The sequence below is a fragment of the Gossypium hirsutum genome, chromosome D11 (assembly GCF_007990345.1).
Source record: "Gossypium hirsutum isolate 1008001.06 chromosome D11, Gossypium_hirsutum_v2.1, whole genome shotgun sequence".
Taxonomy (NCBI): domain Eukaryota; kingdom Viridiplantae; phylum Streptophyta; class Magnoliopsida; order Malvales; family Malvaceae; genus Gossypium; species Gossypium hirsutum.
Window position 1 is genome coordinate 18,779,314 of NC_053447.1, and position 15,556 is coordinate 18,794,869.

At 35.6% G+C, this 15,556-nt stretch overlaps 1 protein-coding gene across 3 annotated transcripts; it reads right to left on the bottom strand.

The window, feature by feature from the left end:
* Positions 1–1,616: 1,616 nt before the first annotated feature.
* On the bottom strand, positions 1,617–13,258 carry LOC107916690 (LEAF RUST 10 DISEASE-RESISTANCE LOCUS RECEPTOR-LIKE PROTEIN KINASE-like 2.4). 3 transcript variants are annotated; one of them, XM_016846028.2, is made up of 3 exons: positions 11,953–13,257; positions 2,981–3,016; positions 1,617–2,770 (listed from the first exon to the last, which is right to left on the bottom strand). In XM_016846028.2, the coding sequence occupies exons 1-3, from the start codon at positions 12,551–12,553 to the stop codon at positions 1,680–1,682; spliced, it is 1,728 nt and encodes a 575-aa protein (XP_016701517.2). In that variant the 5' UTR covers positions 12,554–13,257; the 3' UTR covers positions 1,617–1,679. The 3 variants fall into 3 exon arrangements, with proteins under 3 accessions (XP_016701517.2, XP_016701518.2, XP_040962307.1); XM_016846029.2 differs by lacking the exon at positions 11,953–13,257 and adding an exon at positions 9,921–11,086; XM_041106373.1 differs by lacking the exon at positions 2,981–3,016 and having other exon boundaries at positions 11,953–13,258.
* Positions 13,259–15,556: the final 2,298 nt, after the last annotated feature.

Sequence of the window (15,556 nt, forward strand, 5' to 3'; positions counted from 1 at the left end):
ATGTGTATTCGGATATGGTAGAAACTTGTGATAGATAATACAATGTGATACAAATGGATTTGGTTTAATGTTAAGACTATAAAAAGAGCATGTTATATATATATTCGAATGTGTATGGTACATGAATTTAATGTTATTAAATTAAATGTGTTTTAGGTTGCTTGTAATTTTGATTAGTTTAAAAGTTATGAACCTAAGTAATCATACGAAAATAATCCATTTTTATGATTTCGTTCTAGTTATTAATAATGGCACATCTATACTAGTTATACATAATCTTTATGCTTTTGTTAACAATTTGTATAATATGATGTTTGTAATTATACTTATACAGCTTTGTACTTGATTCATTTTGATTGGTATGATATATGATTTTAGATGTAATAAAATTTATGAAGTTTGTACGTATCAGGCTGTAATTTATATGCTAAGTGGTGCTTTGTATATGTATAAAATATATATAAGTGTTTTATATGCTGTCTATCTTGAGTTGATTAGGTAAAAAAAAATTCTGAGTTAGGTTTTGATCGGTAATGCCTTGTAACTCTAATCTGGCGACGAATTCGGGTTATGGGGTGTTACAGGTGGAGTTGTGCGCATGGGAAACGATTCATCTAGTAAGGTAGTTGGTATTAGAACTGTTAAAATCAGGACACACGATGGGACAATTAGGACACTCTTAGATGTCAGGTATGTACCTGATTTACGAAAGAATCTCATCTCCTTGAGTATTTTAGACTTGAAAGGATGCAAAATCAACATCAAGTCGAGCGGTGTTAAAGTATCTCATAGAGCTCTCGTTTTGTTAAAAGGTAAAAAAATGACAGTCTTTATATTCTGGAAGGTTCTACAGTGACCGGTGAAATCAGACGTCCCTCGTCCGTTACAGAGTCGAAGTCAACTCGTTTGGAGCGGAGGTAACTTGGTCATAGGAGGGAAAAATGTATGACCGTTTCGATGAAGAGAGGTTCTCTTTTGGATGCAGGTTTTCAAAAGTTAGGGCACTGTGTTCGTGAAAATCAGACCCGGGTTAGTTTTGATTTGGCAGTGTACAAGTCGAAGGCTAGAAGTCTTCCAGTTTCTAAGCACAGATTCGACTCAGTTAATTCCCTGCATAGTTCAAGATAGGCTCATGGCGAGCTTTGGCAAAGATGGCGTTGTAGAAATATGAGTCAAGATGGAGATTTGTTAAGTATGACTCCTATTTTCAGTCAAATTTGAGAAATAATCTTTTAGTTAAACTCTGTTTATTTGTTTCAGTCAAACACTGATTAGTTTAGATTATTTTATTATTATTTGACATATGAATTTAGCCTATAAATAGGCTTTTTTACAACCTTAGTAAACACACCCATTAGATTAGAACTCATAACACATTCAGAGAATTTTGTGTTTACGTTTTGAGGGTTCTTTGTTTTCGGGTTTTTGAGGTTTAGTTGTTATCTCCATCTTTTGTACTTTTCGTTCTTTTGCCATTATAGTAAAATTATCTTAGCCCGTGATTTTTTATCCTCTTTGGAGGGGTTTTTCCACGTTAAATTTGTGTGTTCATCTTCACAATTTCTTCTACTATTTTTACTTGTTCGTTGCTTAATCGGGACGATCCTAACAGTCACTTTTCTATATCCATCATACTAATCATTAGATTTTGATTCAACCAATCTAGTCCAAGTCTCTTTTTATTCATTGATTACAGGGGATCGTAAAAGAGAAGATACAAAAGGTTTAGGTGGAATTACCAATGATTGAAGGCTTCCTTGCAACATTTCTAGCACTTTAGTCATTGAAGGCCGATCACATGGGTCATGCTGAATGCACCAAAGGCTCACTATAATCAACTTCCTTGTTATTTCTTCTTCTTCTTTAGCTATTACTCTTTTGAGATTCAAGTTCATAGATTGATCAATATGCTCATAAATCCATGACGGAAAATACACTTCACTAGTTTGAGACACTCCAACATCAATATTTTTTCTTCCTCCCACCATTTCAAGGACCATCATTCCATAGCTATAGACATCAGATTTATTAGAAACTCCGCCAAAGTTTCGACAATACACTTCTGGAGCAATATATCCAACTGTTCCCCTTGGACAAGCCATGGAAATTATACTCTCCTTTCTTTCACATAATTTAGATAGACCGAAATCTGATATTTTGGGACAAAAGTTCTTGTCTAAAAGGATATTGTGAGGTTTTATGTCGAAGTGCAAGATCCTTGTGTTGCAACCTTGATGCAAGTATTCGAGCCCTCTAGCAATGCCGAGTACAATGTCGTACAAAGTTTTCCACTCCAATCGACGACTTTGATTATTTGATCCTTGACTATAAATGAACTTGTCCAAAGATCCATGAGGCATGAATTCATAAATCAAAGCTCTCTTCGATCTCTCGAAACAAAAACCAAGTAAAGTCACTATATTAACGTGAGAAGTTCTACTAATACTAGCTACTTCATTCATGAAATCTTCTCCATTTCCCTTAAATTCATTTAGGACTTTAACCGCCACGAAACGACCATCAGACATTTTTCCTTTGTATACTTTGCCAAATCCTCCTTGACCTAAATTATCCTGAAATTTATTTGTTATTTTCTTGATTTCTCTATAAGAATATCGCTTTGGTGCAGATGAACCAAAATTTTTTATAAAGGCCTCAATTGTTGCTTTGTCTCCTTGGCGGGGATGATTTGACAATGATTTTCTTTTGAACCTCAAGACAATGAAGCTTACTAATACAATAGTAGCAACGGTTACACCAACTGTCAATCCTGTTATATATATGAATGCAGATTAATACAGTCTCCACATCAATTAATTTCACAAAAACAAAAATCAATTAATATAATTATATTTATATTTCATATGTTGTTAGTGAATAAAATTTGCACGTTGTTAATAAATTATATAATAACCCCATTACTTGCGATTTTTTTAAAAATTTCCTTTTGTTAATTATGACCCATTAAATTGTTTCATACCTATGATTAGGTTCAGCTGCAACTTGGAATTCGACCCTGTGAATACAATATACAGCAAAAATCAATAAAGAGGATACTCTTCAATTTTAATCATTAAATCTGTTTTTTGAAGTTAAAATATTCAACTGAAACCAAGATTATGAGGTTTAGAAGAAGAATATATACATTGACTATCTATGCTACCCTAAAACAAATAAAAATAAATAAACATTTAGTTATTCCGTAGCATAGGGTGAGGTTCCTGCATGCCCAGTACTGCAGATCGTCGACGGATAAAACCGTCGGAACTCTAGTTAAGACAACGAGAAAGAAGAGGCCAGAAGGGAAGATATCGGAAGAGAATGCGAAGACATCTTGTTGATGTTACAAGGATGAAAGGTTGAATATATTTATGAAATATTGAATGGTCAATGTTGAATTCTACAATATTAGTGTACACGTTTAATCCTTTTCTAATCTGGAAATTACATCAGGAGTTGGAAAATTGGTTCTAGACTGCTCCAGAACTCTATGGAGGCATCTATTATGGGGAAGAAGACCAAAGCTTCAATGGCAGAACTTGAAGGAAACTGGCAGGAAATGCTTTGGATATAACATAAATTGACAACACTAAAAACACCCTAATTCCAAATCGAAAAACTCAAACTAAGATTATAATCTGATTAAAATTTAATGTCTAAAGTTTATTGTTGTGTGTTTTGGACCTTTACAGATCTTTGGGCTCTGTTTTATTTTGATTAAAATCCAACCATTCTATTTAAAAAAAAAAAAAGTTTAAGCTTTAAGATAAAAATTGAACTGCTCAAATTTACATATTAAACTCGTTTACCAAGTAAAGAATAATTTAAGTTTGAGTTGAGTCAACAATAATAAAACCAAATTCAAATACAAATATTTTGTTTAAACCCTAAATCAATATTCTGAATTTATTTTATTTATATTAATTAGATAATAAAATTATGCATAAAATCTATGCTACTCTTCATTAAAAATTTAATAAAATCTATGCATAGTGTTTTCCCAAGTGTGCCAGGGTCTATCCATAGGAAAAGTGTTATCAAAATCATTGGGGAGAAGGTGGGTAGAGTCATCAAGTTGGATGATAACACAGGAAGTGAGCTACGGGGTAGGTTTGTTCGCCTGGCTGTTATGGTTGACCTCTATAAACCTTTAGTCTCTAAAATTAAAGTGGATGGTTGGGTGTAGAGGGTAGAGTATGAATCCCTTCCAAATGTTTGCTTTGCGTGTGGCCACTATGGACATATGAAAGAGTCATGCCCGACATTGCATGTTCAGGAAAAAAATAGGAGATTATGTTGACTTGAATTTGGGTACACGCTCCAGTGGTTCTAAGGTTAATCACGAAGAAGCTAAGGAATTTGGCCCTTGGATGTTAGTTGACCGACGGTTAAAGAGGCTGATCGGAGTAAAGGTTCTGGCAAGGGTTTTAAGGAAAGTGCTAACCTTAAGGGATCTCATTTTAATGTTCTGCTTAATTTAAGGAACAATGGATAGATGCTGTGCAAAATATTATATCAGGTTTCAATGCTAAATCAAAGGGAAAGGGACTGACCATTTACGATAACCCTTTAGGTGTTGATAATTTAATTTTGGATCATGGGGACTGGGAAAGATGCTGGGCCGCGTGGAATAGTTAAAGGGTCAGGGTTTGTCAATTGGGAGGCTCGGTCATGGGTATTTCTTCAACTAATTCTGGTGGGCCCATAAGAGCCTCAAGTTTAGATGGTGAAATGGGTTCTAATAGGAATGACTCGATTCCCATGATTAACTTGGAATCGTTCACACAACCTGCTGCTATTGAACTTCCATAGGATAAGTCTACCGACCAGCGCAATCCATCGACATTAAGTGGGGGTTTTAATTTGCTGGTGGAAAAAGCTTTGAAAACCAAGCTCAACATGGATAATCATTTGGCTGTGATTTTTGTTGAAAATCAAGACCCTAACTGACTCGAAGATGCATGGAGGAATAATAATAAGCTGGAGGTGGTGTCGGGGAGCGTGTCTGGGATAACTCTTAATATGGATGGGATACCCAAATGTGGTAAAAAATTTCCAATCTCCTTAAGGGGCAAGAGCAACAAATTTAAGAGCCGAGGGTCTGGGCGACTACCTATTTCGGAGGCAATGAGCCGTATTGTTGATAATATTGAAAGAGTGGCTACCAATTCCATTTCGGAGGCAAAGGGGGGTAGCAAGCTGGTAATGGATGGTATATAACCACTCTGTGAGGTGGGGTTGCTTTTCTTACCATTCTTCTCTATGTTATTGCCTAAGATTTTTGTTTGGAACTGCCAAGATTGTGCAAGTCCCAAATTCGTCAAGGTGGTTAATGACTATTTTGTGGAACATGAAGTTGTGATAGCAGTTTTCCTTGAAACTTGGGTTAGTGGTCCTAAGGCGGAAAAAATTATTCCCAAGCTTGGTCTTGACTTTTCTCACAGAGTCCTGAGGGATTTTCTGGGGGAGTTTGGGTCTGTTGGAAGAGTGGAATTCAGATTCAAGTGCTGAACAATAACCCCCAATTTATTCATAGTTACATTAAGAAGGAAATGGAGGTTCAGGGTGCTTTTGTGACTTTCGTATATGGTAGTCCGGATAAGCGAAAGCGTAGGGATTTGTAGAATTGTTTAATTTTAATTGCTCGTCCTGTTAATCGCCCTTGGTTATTGGTGGAAGACTTTAATGCCTACTTATCTTCGGGTGAAAAAAGAGGGGGTCGATCAGTGTCTTCGGGACGTAAAATGTTCCAAAGTTTTATCCAGGTGGATGGTCTTAAAGATCTTGGATTTAAGGGGCCTCAATTTACTTGGAGAAGGGGGACTACATTTGAGAGATTGGATACGGCTATTGGAAACTTTGATTGGCTTCGAAATTTTCCAGATATTTTAGTCTTTCACCTTCCTCGTTTGAAATCAGATCACAAGTCGCTTTTGCTTTCAAAGGATTCCTCTATGGTCAATAGGCCAAGTCGGCCTTTCCGCTTTTTGGCCTATTGGGTTCAACATCCATCATTCAGAAATTTTGTTCGTGAGAATTGGAATTGTGGACAGGAGATCTCTACCTGTGTCGGCAATCTTTCCGTGGAGCTTCAAAAATGGAATAAGGAAGTGTATGGGCCTAGCCCGTCATATTGGGAAAATCCAAGCCGCGCTTAATAGAAAGTGTTCTACTTCTAGATTTCTTTTGGATCTAGAATTGAAGCTGAGAATTGAGTATGAAAAGGTCCTTGATGAAGAAGAATCTTTATGATGACAGAAATCTAGAATAGAATGGATCCAACAAAGGGATCGTGATATGAAATATTTTCACACCAAGACTTTGAGAAGGAGGAACTTCAATAAAATTTATGCTTTAAAGGTTGATGGTGATTGGTGTTTTGATGACGAAGTTCTTCAACATGAAGCTATTTCATTTTTCAAATCATTGTACTCTCTAATTGACCAAAGGAATGTGTTGTTTGCTATGCGTGAGATTTTTCCAAGGTTAGATATGGAGGGGTTGGAGGATATGGCTAGGGTTGTAACCGTTGATGAGATTCGTATTCCTCTTTTTAGTATGGGTCCGCTAAAGGCCCTGAGATCAGATGGTTTTCATGCCTTATTCTACCAGAACCAGTGAAAGACGGTTGGCCAAGATGTGTGCTCTTGGATTAAGGAAATAGTTGCAGGTGGTTCGGTTGATTGTAATGTCAACAAAACCTTGTTGGTCTTTATCCCTAAAGTCAAAAGTCCAGAGTCCTTATCCCAATTTCGACCCATAAGCCTTTGCAATATTTTGTATAATATTATTACAAAGATCATTGCAAAACATTTTAAGCTTGTGTGTCCTAGACTCATTGCTCAGAACCAAGTCAGTTTTGTTGTAAGGAGGCAAATTACTAACAATATTATTATTGCCCAAGAGGTCAATCATTCAATGAGAAACAAGAGGGATAGGAAAGGGTGAATGGCAATCAAAGTGGATTTAGAAAAGGCTTACGATAGACTGAGATGGGACTTCATCGAAGACACATTGGTTGATGCAGGTATCCCTTTCTCTTTTGCTAGAATCATCATGGAATGTATTTCTATTGTTTTGATGTAGATTGTTTGGAATGGAAGCCTTACAGAGGGGTTTAAGCCGAGGAGAGGAATTCGTCAAGGGTGCCCTCTCTCCCCGTATCTTTTTGTTCCATGCATGGAGAGATTGGGTCATCTTGTTCACAAAGAAGTCGAGGATAATTCTTAGAGGCCTATATCGATTACAAAAAATGGCCCGTCCTCATTGCATCTGTTCTTTGCTAATGACCTTTTCTTGTTTATGGAAGTGGATGTGAATCAAACACGAATGGTGAGGAAAGTTCTTGATGTTTTCGGAGCAGTTTCGGGTCACAAAGTGAATGCTAACAAGATAGAGGTTTTATTCTCTAAAAATGTTCGGCCACTTGAAAAAGATGGTATTTGTAGTATCCTGAGATTTATTGAGACGAATGATTTGGGCTTTTTTTGGGCATGCCATTGTTGCATCAAAGGGTTACAACTAGCACGTTCAAGTTTATAGTAGGAAAAATCAGGAGGAAGTTGGACAATTGGAATGCTAAAATGTTGTCCATGGCAGGGAGAGTTACTCTGGCACGTTTGGTTCTTATGGCGATACCCAATTACTTTATGCAAACTGTCAAAATTCCTGTTAGTATTTGTGCCAAGATTGAAAGAATTGCATAGGATTTTATTTGGGGAAGAGACACAGGAAGGCATAGGATATCTTTTGTTAAATGGTCAGACTACTGTCAACCTCTCATCAACGGTGGTCTTAGCATTCGGAATCTTAAGGAGCAAAATGAATCATTTTTGCTTAAGCTGGGATTTAATTTTCTCACTAGTAAGCAAGCATTGTGGGTTAAGATCCTTAGAGCCAAATAAAAGGTAATGGAGGTTTGCCCTGAAGATTTTTCGAGAAGATCGTGCTCTTTTGTTTGGAAATCTTTGTCCAAAGTATGGTCAATCCTTTGTCAAAACCTGGCTTGGTCAGTTGAGAGGATGGAAGTCTTATAAGGGTTTGCACTGATAATTGTGTCCCAGAGATTAGGCCATTAATAAATTTCGTCACGATATGGAGAATATTGATTTGAATACAACCTTAAAAGAGATTCCATTAACTGACTGTAGTTGGGATTGGAATTTTCTAAGCTTTTTTATGGATAATAGCATATTGTCCTATATTGCGGTCATTCAACCTCCTAATCATTTAGTAGGCAATGATGAACTGATCTGTAGATGGTCTGACCATGGTCAACTTACTATCAAATCTGCTTATCACTTTCTTACGCATGAGTCTCTCAATCCAGAAGACAACTGATGGAAGCTCGTTTGGTCCTTTACTAGCAAAGAGTAAGACGATTTCTTTGGTTGGTTCTTAAGGAAAGGTTGAAGAGCCTACTATTCATGTCCTGCGAGATTGTGTCTTTGCACAAGAAGTGTGGAGGCAGGTAATCCCTTCAAGGATTTGGGGAGATTTTCGTTTTGCTCCATTGGTGGAGTGGACCTTGTTGAATTTAAAAAATGACTCTGGCTTGGCCTTTACGGAAGTTAAATGGCAGTCTTTCTTTGGAATTATTTGCTGGAATCTTTGGAAGCAAAGGAATTTGTGGGTGTTTCAAAGGGTAAGCTCAAATAGCTTCCACATTCTTCATTTAACGTGGTGTTGGGTGAATTCCATTAAATATCATCCTGCAATATCCGTGGGTGGTATTATGAAGCAACGAAGCGATCAAGCTTGGAATCCTCCTCCAGTGGGGTTCATTAAGTTAAATATAGATGGAGCAAGGGATCCTGCTTCGGGGGATGCTTCAGCAGCGGCTGTGACTAGAGATGATATTGGTTTATGGTATGGAGTTGAAGAAACATTGAGAAATGCAGTGTTATGCAGGCAGAACTTTGGGCAATCTATGATGGACTCTATTTGGCGTGAGATAATAATTGGATCAATATTATAGTTGAAACAGACTGTGCACAAGCTGTGGAAGTCATTTTAGGTTGGTCTTGTGGGCAATTGTACAGGGACCTAATTTCAAGAATTCAAGAGCTTTGTAGAAGGCAATGGAGGGTGACCATTAGGAAGATTCTAAGAGAAGTTAATGCAACTGCACATACATTGACGGGAAAGATGAAGGCGTTCTCTTATGTCCCGATAGTTTTCCAAGAACCCCGGAAGCGATAATTGATCATTTACGTTTGATAGTAGGTTTATGGATGATGACACTGAAACAATAATGTAATCTTTTTGGGACTTTATTTACCAAAAAAAATAGTCGGTATTTGGCTAATTCAAAGTTGAAATTTCTCAGCTTCAGTTATATGCCACCATTAAGTGCCAGTCAAAGGAAATTTAGGTAGCCTACCATGGCAATAATATATTATTAAGTGTGAATAACCCAGTTCATTATAATAGGGCTCTCAGGACTCGCAACTCATAAAGGTATAAACTCAGTTCGAGTTTGGTGAAAACTTGAAGAAAGCTGTAACTGGAAAATATCATCTGATTTTAATGATTGAATAAATCAATAATAGTACTACTTTGGCTGAAAGTATTTCTAGGTCGAATCTATAAACAACTGGTAAGACCCTACGTTTTATCTGCTAGCTGATGCAGCTGTGATGGGAAAGAGAACAAGCGACCATGGAATTTGAAGATGAACTGGTTTTTACCAATCAAAATGGTTAGAGTTAATGAAGCCATTGGCTTCTTGGGGAGATTAGTATTCGATCTGAAGTAACAAAGGCCAATTTGCTGCTACTGCTAATGAAGATTGAACATCAGAATGCGTCAAACCGTGAAGGTTACTTAAAGAGTTAAGACTAGAGATATTCAATGAAACAGTAAGTTCTGCAACAACAAACAGCTGAGCAAACTTATACGGAAGAAGAGCTATAACGTACCTTCAGTTCTTGGAAAACATGTGGTTAAACTAGGTTTATCGCTGCAAAAGCAAATGAAACTATTTGAAGTGTGATTATATCCACAAATCCCATCTGAATCTCTGCATCTTCTGCACTGATCATTATCCGCTCCCCATTGCAATTTGAAACCTCCACTTAAAGCAGCCTGCATACTCATAGGATTCACCTCCAGCTCCTTTGCTGCAGCTTCATAAACCGGAACTACGACAATTTCACGGCATATGCCATAGCGAGGATCACCCAACATGTTTGTAACAGCATATGACACATCAATAAGTGTACTATTTATGGTGCAGTTAGGAAGAAATGTCGAGGTTGCCAGCGGGTAGCATCCGTAGAATAGGGTGAGGTTCCTAAGGTTTGAGCCGTAATTGAAGTGGTCGAAGTCGATTGAAGTGTTGATAAATTCCGTGGAACAATAACCATTCCAGTAATCCTCCCTAGCTACCTTAAGAACCTGTCGTTCAGGGTTTATGTCAAGAACTCGTAAGGTGTTTTCATTCATCAGGATTTCCGTTACATTATTCTCGCACCTCAGTTCAAATCCTGGTTGCCCACAATAACTCGGACGGTTCATTCCCCAGAAAGGGTAACCGATACTTGATACGCTTCCGCATGTTAGCGTTTCCCTGCAGGCCCGCGGATCGTTCTCGGATAAAATCGTCAGAACTCTGGTTAAGAAAACGAGAAAGAAGAGGGCCAGAAGGGAAGATATCGGAAGAGAAAGCGAAGACATCTTGTTGATGTTACAAGGATGATGGGTTGAATATATTTATGAATTATGGAATGGTCAATGTTGAATTCTACAATATTAGTATACACGTTTAATCCTTTTCTAATCTGGAAATTACGTCAGGAGTTGGAAAATTGGTTCTAGAGTGCTGCAGAAGTCTATGGAGGCATCTATGACGGGGAAGAAGACCAAAGCTTCGATGGCAGAATTTGAAGGAAACTGGCAGGAAATGCTTTGGATATAACATAAATTGACAACATTAAAAACACCCTAATTCCAAATCCAAGAACTGAAATTAAGAATCAGTGGAGACTTAAACCAAAATAATTTGGAAATTGGGTGCCAAGTCCCCACTTCTATTAAGAAATTTCTTTATGTTGGACTAAATGGAGATCAAAGCAATGAAATGGAACCTGACTTCTATATAATTTAAACTATATAAAATGTAATTTAAACTGTACGAAGTGACTAAATTTATAATTTTGACTTTTAGTGAAAAAATTTGAGCTATTATTCTCTAAAATTTATTATAGATAAAATTTAAAAAAAATATATATTATAAAAAAGTTTCAATGAAATATTTTTTTTATATTTTTTATAAATTTAAAGAATTTAAATATTTAAAATAATTGACCTCAAAATTTAAAAATTTTAACTTAAAAATTGTCATCCATAACTATAGAGAGATTATAAAGAATATTGTAAATCTGAATTAAGATTATAACCCTCGAAATCTTATAAATTATTAAAAATCTAATTGAACTCAATTGTTAAAAGTTGAAATTGATTAAACTCTATTACCAACCACTTAAATTCATGTTTGAAATTAATTATTGGTGGTTTGAGTTGAGTTAAAGAATAATAAAACTAAATCAATATTGTGAAATTGTTTTATTAATATATAAATTAGATAATAAAAAAGATGAGAGTATTAGAGTGATGCTGTTATCCAATTCTTACCTAAAAAAGATAACATGATACTCATGCTTGTAGCTTCTATACATCAAATTAACCTATTTTCTATTAACTCAAAACAAGAGAGTTTCCCAACCTCCATTTCTTCAATCTCATAATTCATAAGCCCTATCCCAGTTTGTTAGTCACCTCATTTCTATGTATTTGTTTTGGTGTCTGGGTTTTACTGCAATGCAAGTCTACAACTATCAAATCCTCAACTTCAGTTATTTTAATTATGTATTGAAGTTTAATCCACTGGGAAATCATACTACTACTAATAATAGAAAGCTTTGTTTAGTTGTAAAAAGGGATAGTACTTACCTGTATGGGGCCGACATTCTTTGCCTTCCGGCCCACTCCATTTTCCAGGTGGGCAGTAGCAGTAGGCTTGATCGTAGATGAAGCCGCAGGCTCCACCGGAAGAATTGCATTTCCAGCATTCATCATCGTAGATGAAGCCGCAGGCTCCACCGGAAGAATTGCATTTCCAGCATTCATCTGCATAGTTCTTCCTCCATTGCACCTCGAATCCTGTTTCCAAGGCTCCTTTCCAATCCGGGGAATGATTGCGGAGGCTTTCCAAGGAAGTTTCAGGAATCATAACATTGGCACGATATAAGCATGCCTCTGGATGGATATTAGTATTATTTGCTATTGCTACCGAAACATTACTATGATCATAATTTTTATTGCAAGTAAAGAATAGAAGATCTGGTGAGATGCGAGAGAGGCAGTCATAAAACAGTGTAACACTGGCAAAGCCGGGACCAGGAGTAAACACCGGAGAATCTTGGATCCAATCTTCATCTGGAAATGGAGGCGGACAAATGCCTTTGTTGATCACCTTCTCACTCAAAATTCTTAGGATTTGACGATCAGGTAGGATCTCAAGCACGCGATACCGTACATCGCGAATTTTCATCGTGGTAATGTCACCGCCACACTCAAGCTCTAAATCTGGATGTCCGCATTCTTTTCTCGATCACCTCCATGGAAAGGAAATCCAGCAGTGATATTCCCACATTTGAACTTGCTATCACGGCAGTTCTCGAACTCAGGCTCAAACCAGGCAGTGGTTAGTGAAACAGGGGTCCCAAGCATGATAAATAATAAACAAAACAGAGGAAGAGGAAGAGGAAGAGGCAGAGGCAGAGGCAGAGATGATGAGAAAGAAGGAGAAATCATTTTGAGGGCAGAGAGATGGAGGAAGAAAGGGTTGATTGCCTGCCTCAGCTCTAATGAAATACAATTAAAACCAAGCTGAAAGAAAGACTTGGAATATAGAGTAGGAGAGTTGACTTGCAAAGACTTTGAGCATCCATAAGTCGTGTCGTGTCGTGTGGGTGTGGGTGTAGCAGTGAGTAAATGGAAATGCAAGAGTTCAAAATAGAAACAAGAGATGGAGACACTTTAACAAGCTTTCGCTCCTTGCCCTCAACTTTCTCATCACTTGGAAATTGCTGTGTCGATACGCCACTCATAGGCCTTGTTTGTAGTAGGGTTTAAAAGTGATTTTTTTTTAAAAATATATGCTTTAATTTTTTGTATTTTAAAAAAAAATTACATTTTGGTCATTCAGTCACTATCATTAACATTGTAGCAGCAAGCTAATATGGCACATTATATTGTCATTTTAGACAAAAAAAAATTACACCAAACTAAACAACTAATCTCTATACTTTTTTTTAGAGCAAATTTAATTATTTTTAATTTTATTTTTTTCAAATAAAAAAGAATAGAGATAAATTGCATAATTTGACCTAAAATTTTCGTCTGAAATGATGATATAACATGTCATATAAGTTATCGTTACACCATTAACAGTAATTAATAACTCAATAACTAAAATGTAACATATTGATAACATTAGTAATCCTATCATAATTTTTTTTTTCAAATTTAGTGACCAAAATGTATTTTTTTTAAACTATACATAGTGACTAAATTTATAATTTTGACTTATAGTGAAAAAATAATTGAGCTATTATTCTCTAAAATTTTTTATAGATAAAATTTCAAAAAATATATTATAAAAAAATTTCAATGAAATAGTTATATATATAATTTAAAATAATTGATCTCAAAGTTTAAAAATCTTGACCTAAAAAATGTCAATTATAAGGATAGAGAGATTATAAAAAATATTGTGAATCTTAATTAATATTATAATCTTCAAAATCTCAAAAGTTTGTTGAAAATGTAATTGAACTCAATTGTTAAAGTAAACTCCTAAATTCAAGCTTTTAATTATTTGTGGTTTGAGTTGAGTGAACAATAATAAAACTAAATTGGAGCAGAAATATTTTGTTTAAAGCTGTGAAATTGTTTTATTTAGATAATAAAAGTTATCCATAAAATGTATGCTACTCTTAATAATAATAATAATAATAATAATAATAATAAAAGGATGAGAGTATTAGAGTGATGCTGTTATCCAATTCTTATCTAAAAAAGATAACATGATACATCAAATTAACCCATTCACTTCAACTATTTTCCATTAAAAACTTTCCCAAACTCCATTTCTTCTATACTTATATACAAACTCATCATCTTACTCATTCTTTGTTAGGGTGTGTAGGTTTCAACAAAAGATTTCTTAATTTCACTCAACTCCAAACTCACGTGATTTTCTTTATTAAATTTGAAAATGATGTTGCTTGAATACGATATTTTTGTTAGATATAATAAAGATGTTAAATAGAGATATTAAATTGATTAAAAATTTATACATGTATTGTAAATATGATTATGCTATTAGATTTATCAATTGAAATTCTAAAATATTAATATTTAAAAAAGTATAAAAATTACTTTAATTTTAAAACAACGTAATATATACTTTACTAATACTAAGATAAGCACAGGTATTTGGTCTGATATATATTAAATATTCCATCAAAATAATAGACATGTCTGCAATGCAAGTCTACATCTATCAAATGCTTATTTTGTTTAAAAGTTATTTTAAAAAACTGATGTTAGATTTTAATTATGTATTCAAGTTTAATCCAATGGAAAATTAATTATTGATTTAATTCACAAGAGTCCTCTGCTACTATAGCACGTTTTCTAGGGTTTTGTTTTGTTTTTTTTATTATTGGTGGTCTGGGTTTTGGGTTCTTAGATGGTTGATGTGGAAGGGGACTTTCAAGGGCAATCGCTGGAAGATGCTGAAGAAGAGGAAGCTGTTAGATTGGAAGCATCTGTTTTTAGTACCAAAGAATCGTTGGAGACTTGCCTCATCGGAACATTTCTAACATATAACGTGATTAATTTTCCGTCAATGAGAGCCACTTTGGTGAATGTTTGGCATCTTATAGGAGGGATCATGATTTTTGATTTATTTGATGGGAGATTTCTGTATAAACTATTTCTTAAGGTAGATGCTGATCGTATAGAAGCGGAAGGACCATGGAATTTTAATTCACATCTTTTGATTCTACGAAGGCTACATGATAGAGATGATCCTAAGACTATTCCATTAAACACTGTTGATTTTTAGGTTCTAGTGCAAGATCTTCCTCATGGATTTAGTTCGAAATTGGTGGCTAGACAAATGGGGAATTTCATTGGGCAGTTTATCAATTATGATTGTAAAGCTATTAATCTTGGCTATATCGGGGTTTTGAGGGTAAGGGTTAGGGTGGATGTAGAGAAATCGCTAAAACATAAAAAGAAAATAGTTTTATTGAATGGAACGATGAGATATGTGAAATTTGTTTATGAAAAGCTATCCCCATTTTGTTTCCTTTGTGGAAAATTAGGCCACGGAGAGAGCTTTTGTCTGCTACATGTTTTGCAGGATGATCAGGAGCTTTCTTTTGGCTAGGATGTTTCTTTGAAGGCTCTATTTAGGCATGCGACAGCCCTTTCCAGCAGGTGGTTGAGAGAGGAGGGTGCTGGTGCGCCAGGTATAGAATGG

Bases quoted from the DNA above. Each gene is read 5' to 3' on its own strand.
- LOC107916690 (XM_016846029.2), bottom strand. From the start codon at position 10,677: ATGTCTTCGCTTTCTCTTCCGATATCTTCCCTTCTGGCCCTCTTCTTT. The intron at 3,017-9,920 runs GTACGTTATAGC...TTGTATTCACAG, and splicing joins ATGTTTTCCAAGAACTGAAG to GGTCGAATTCCAAGTTGCAG. The intron at 2,771-2,980 runs GTATGAAACAAT...TATATATAACAG, and splicing joins GCAGCTGAACCTAATCATAG to GATTGACAGTTGGTGTAACC.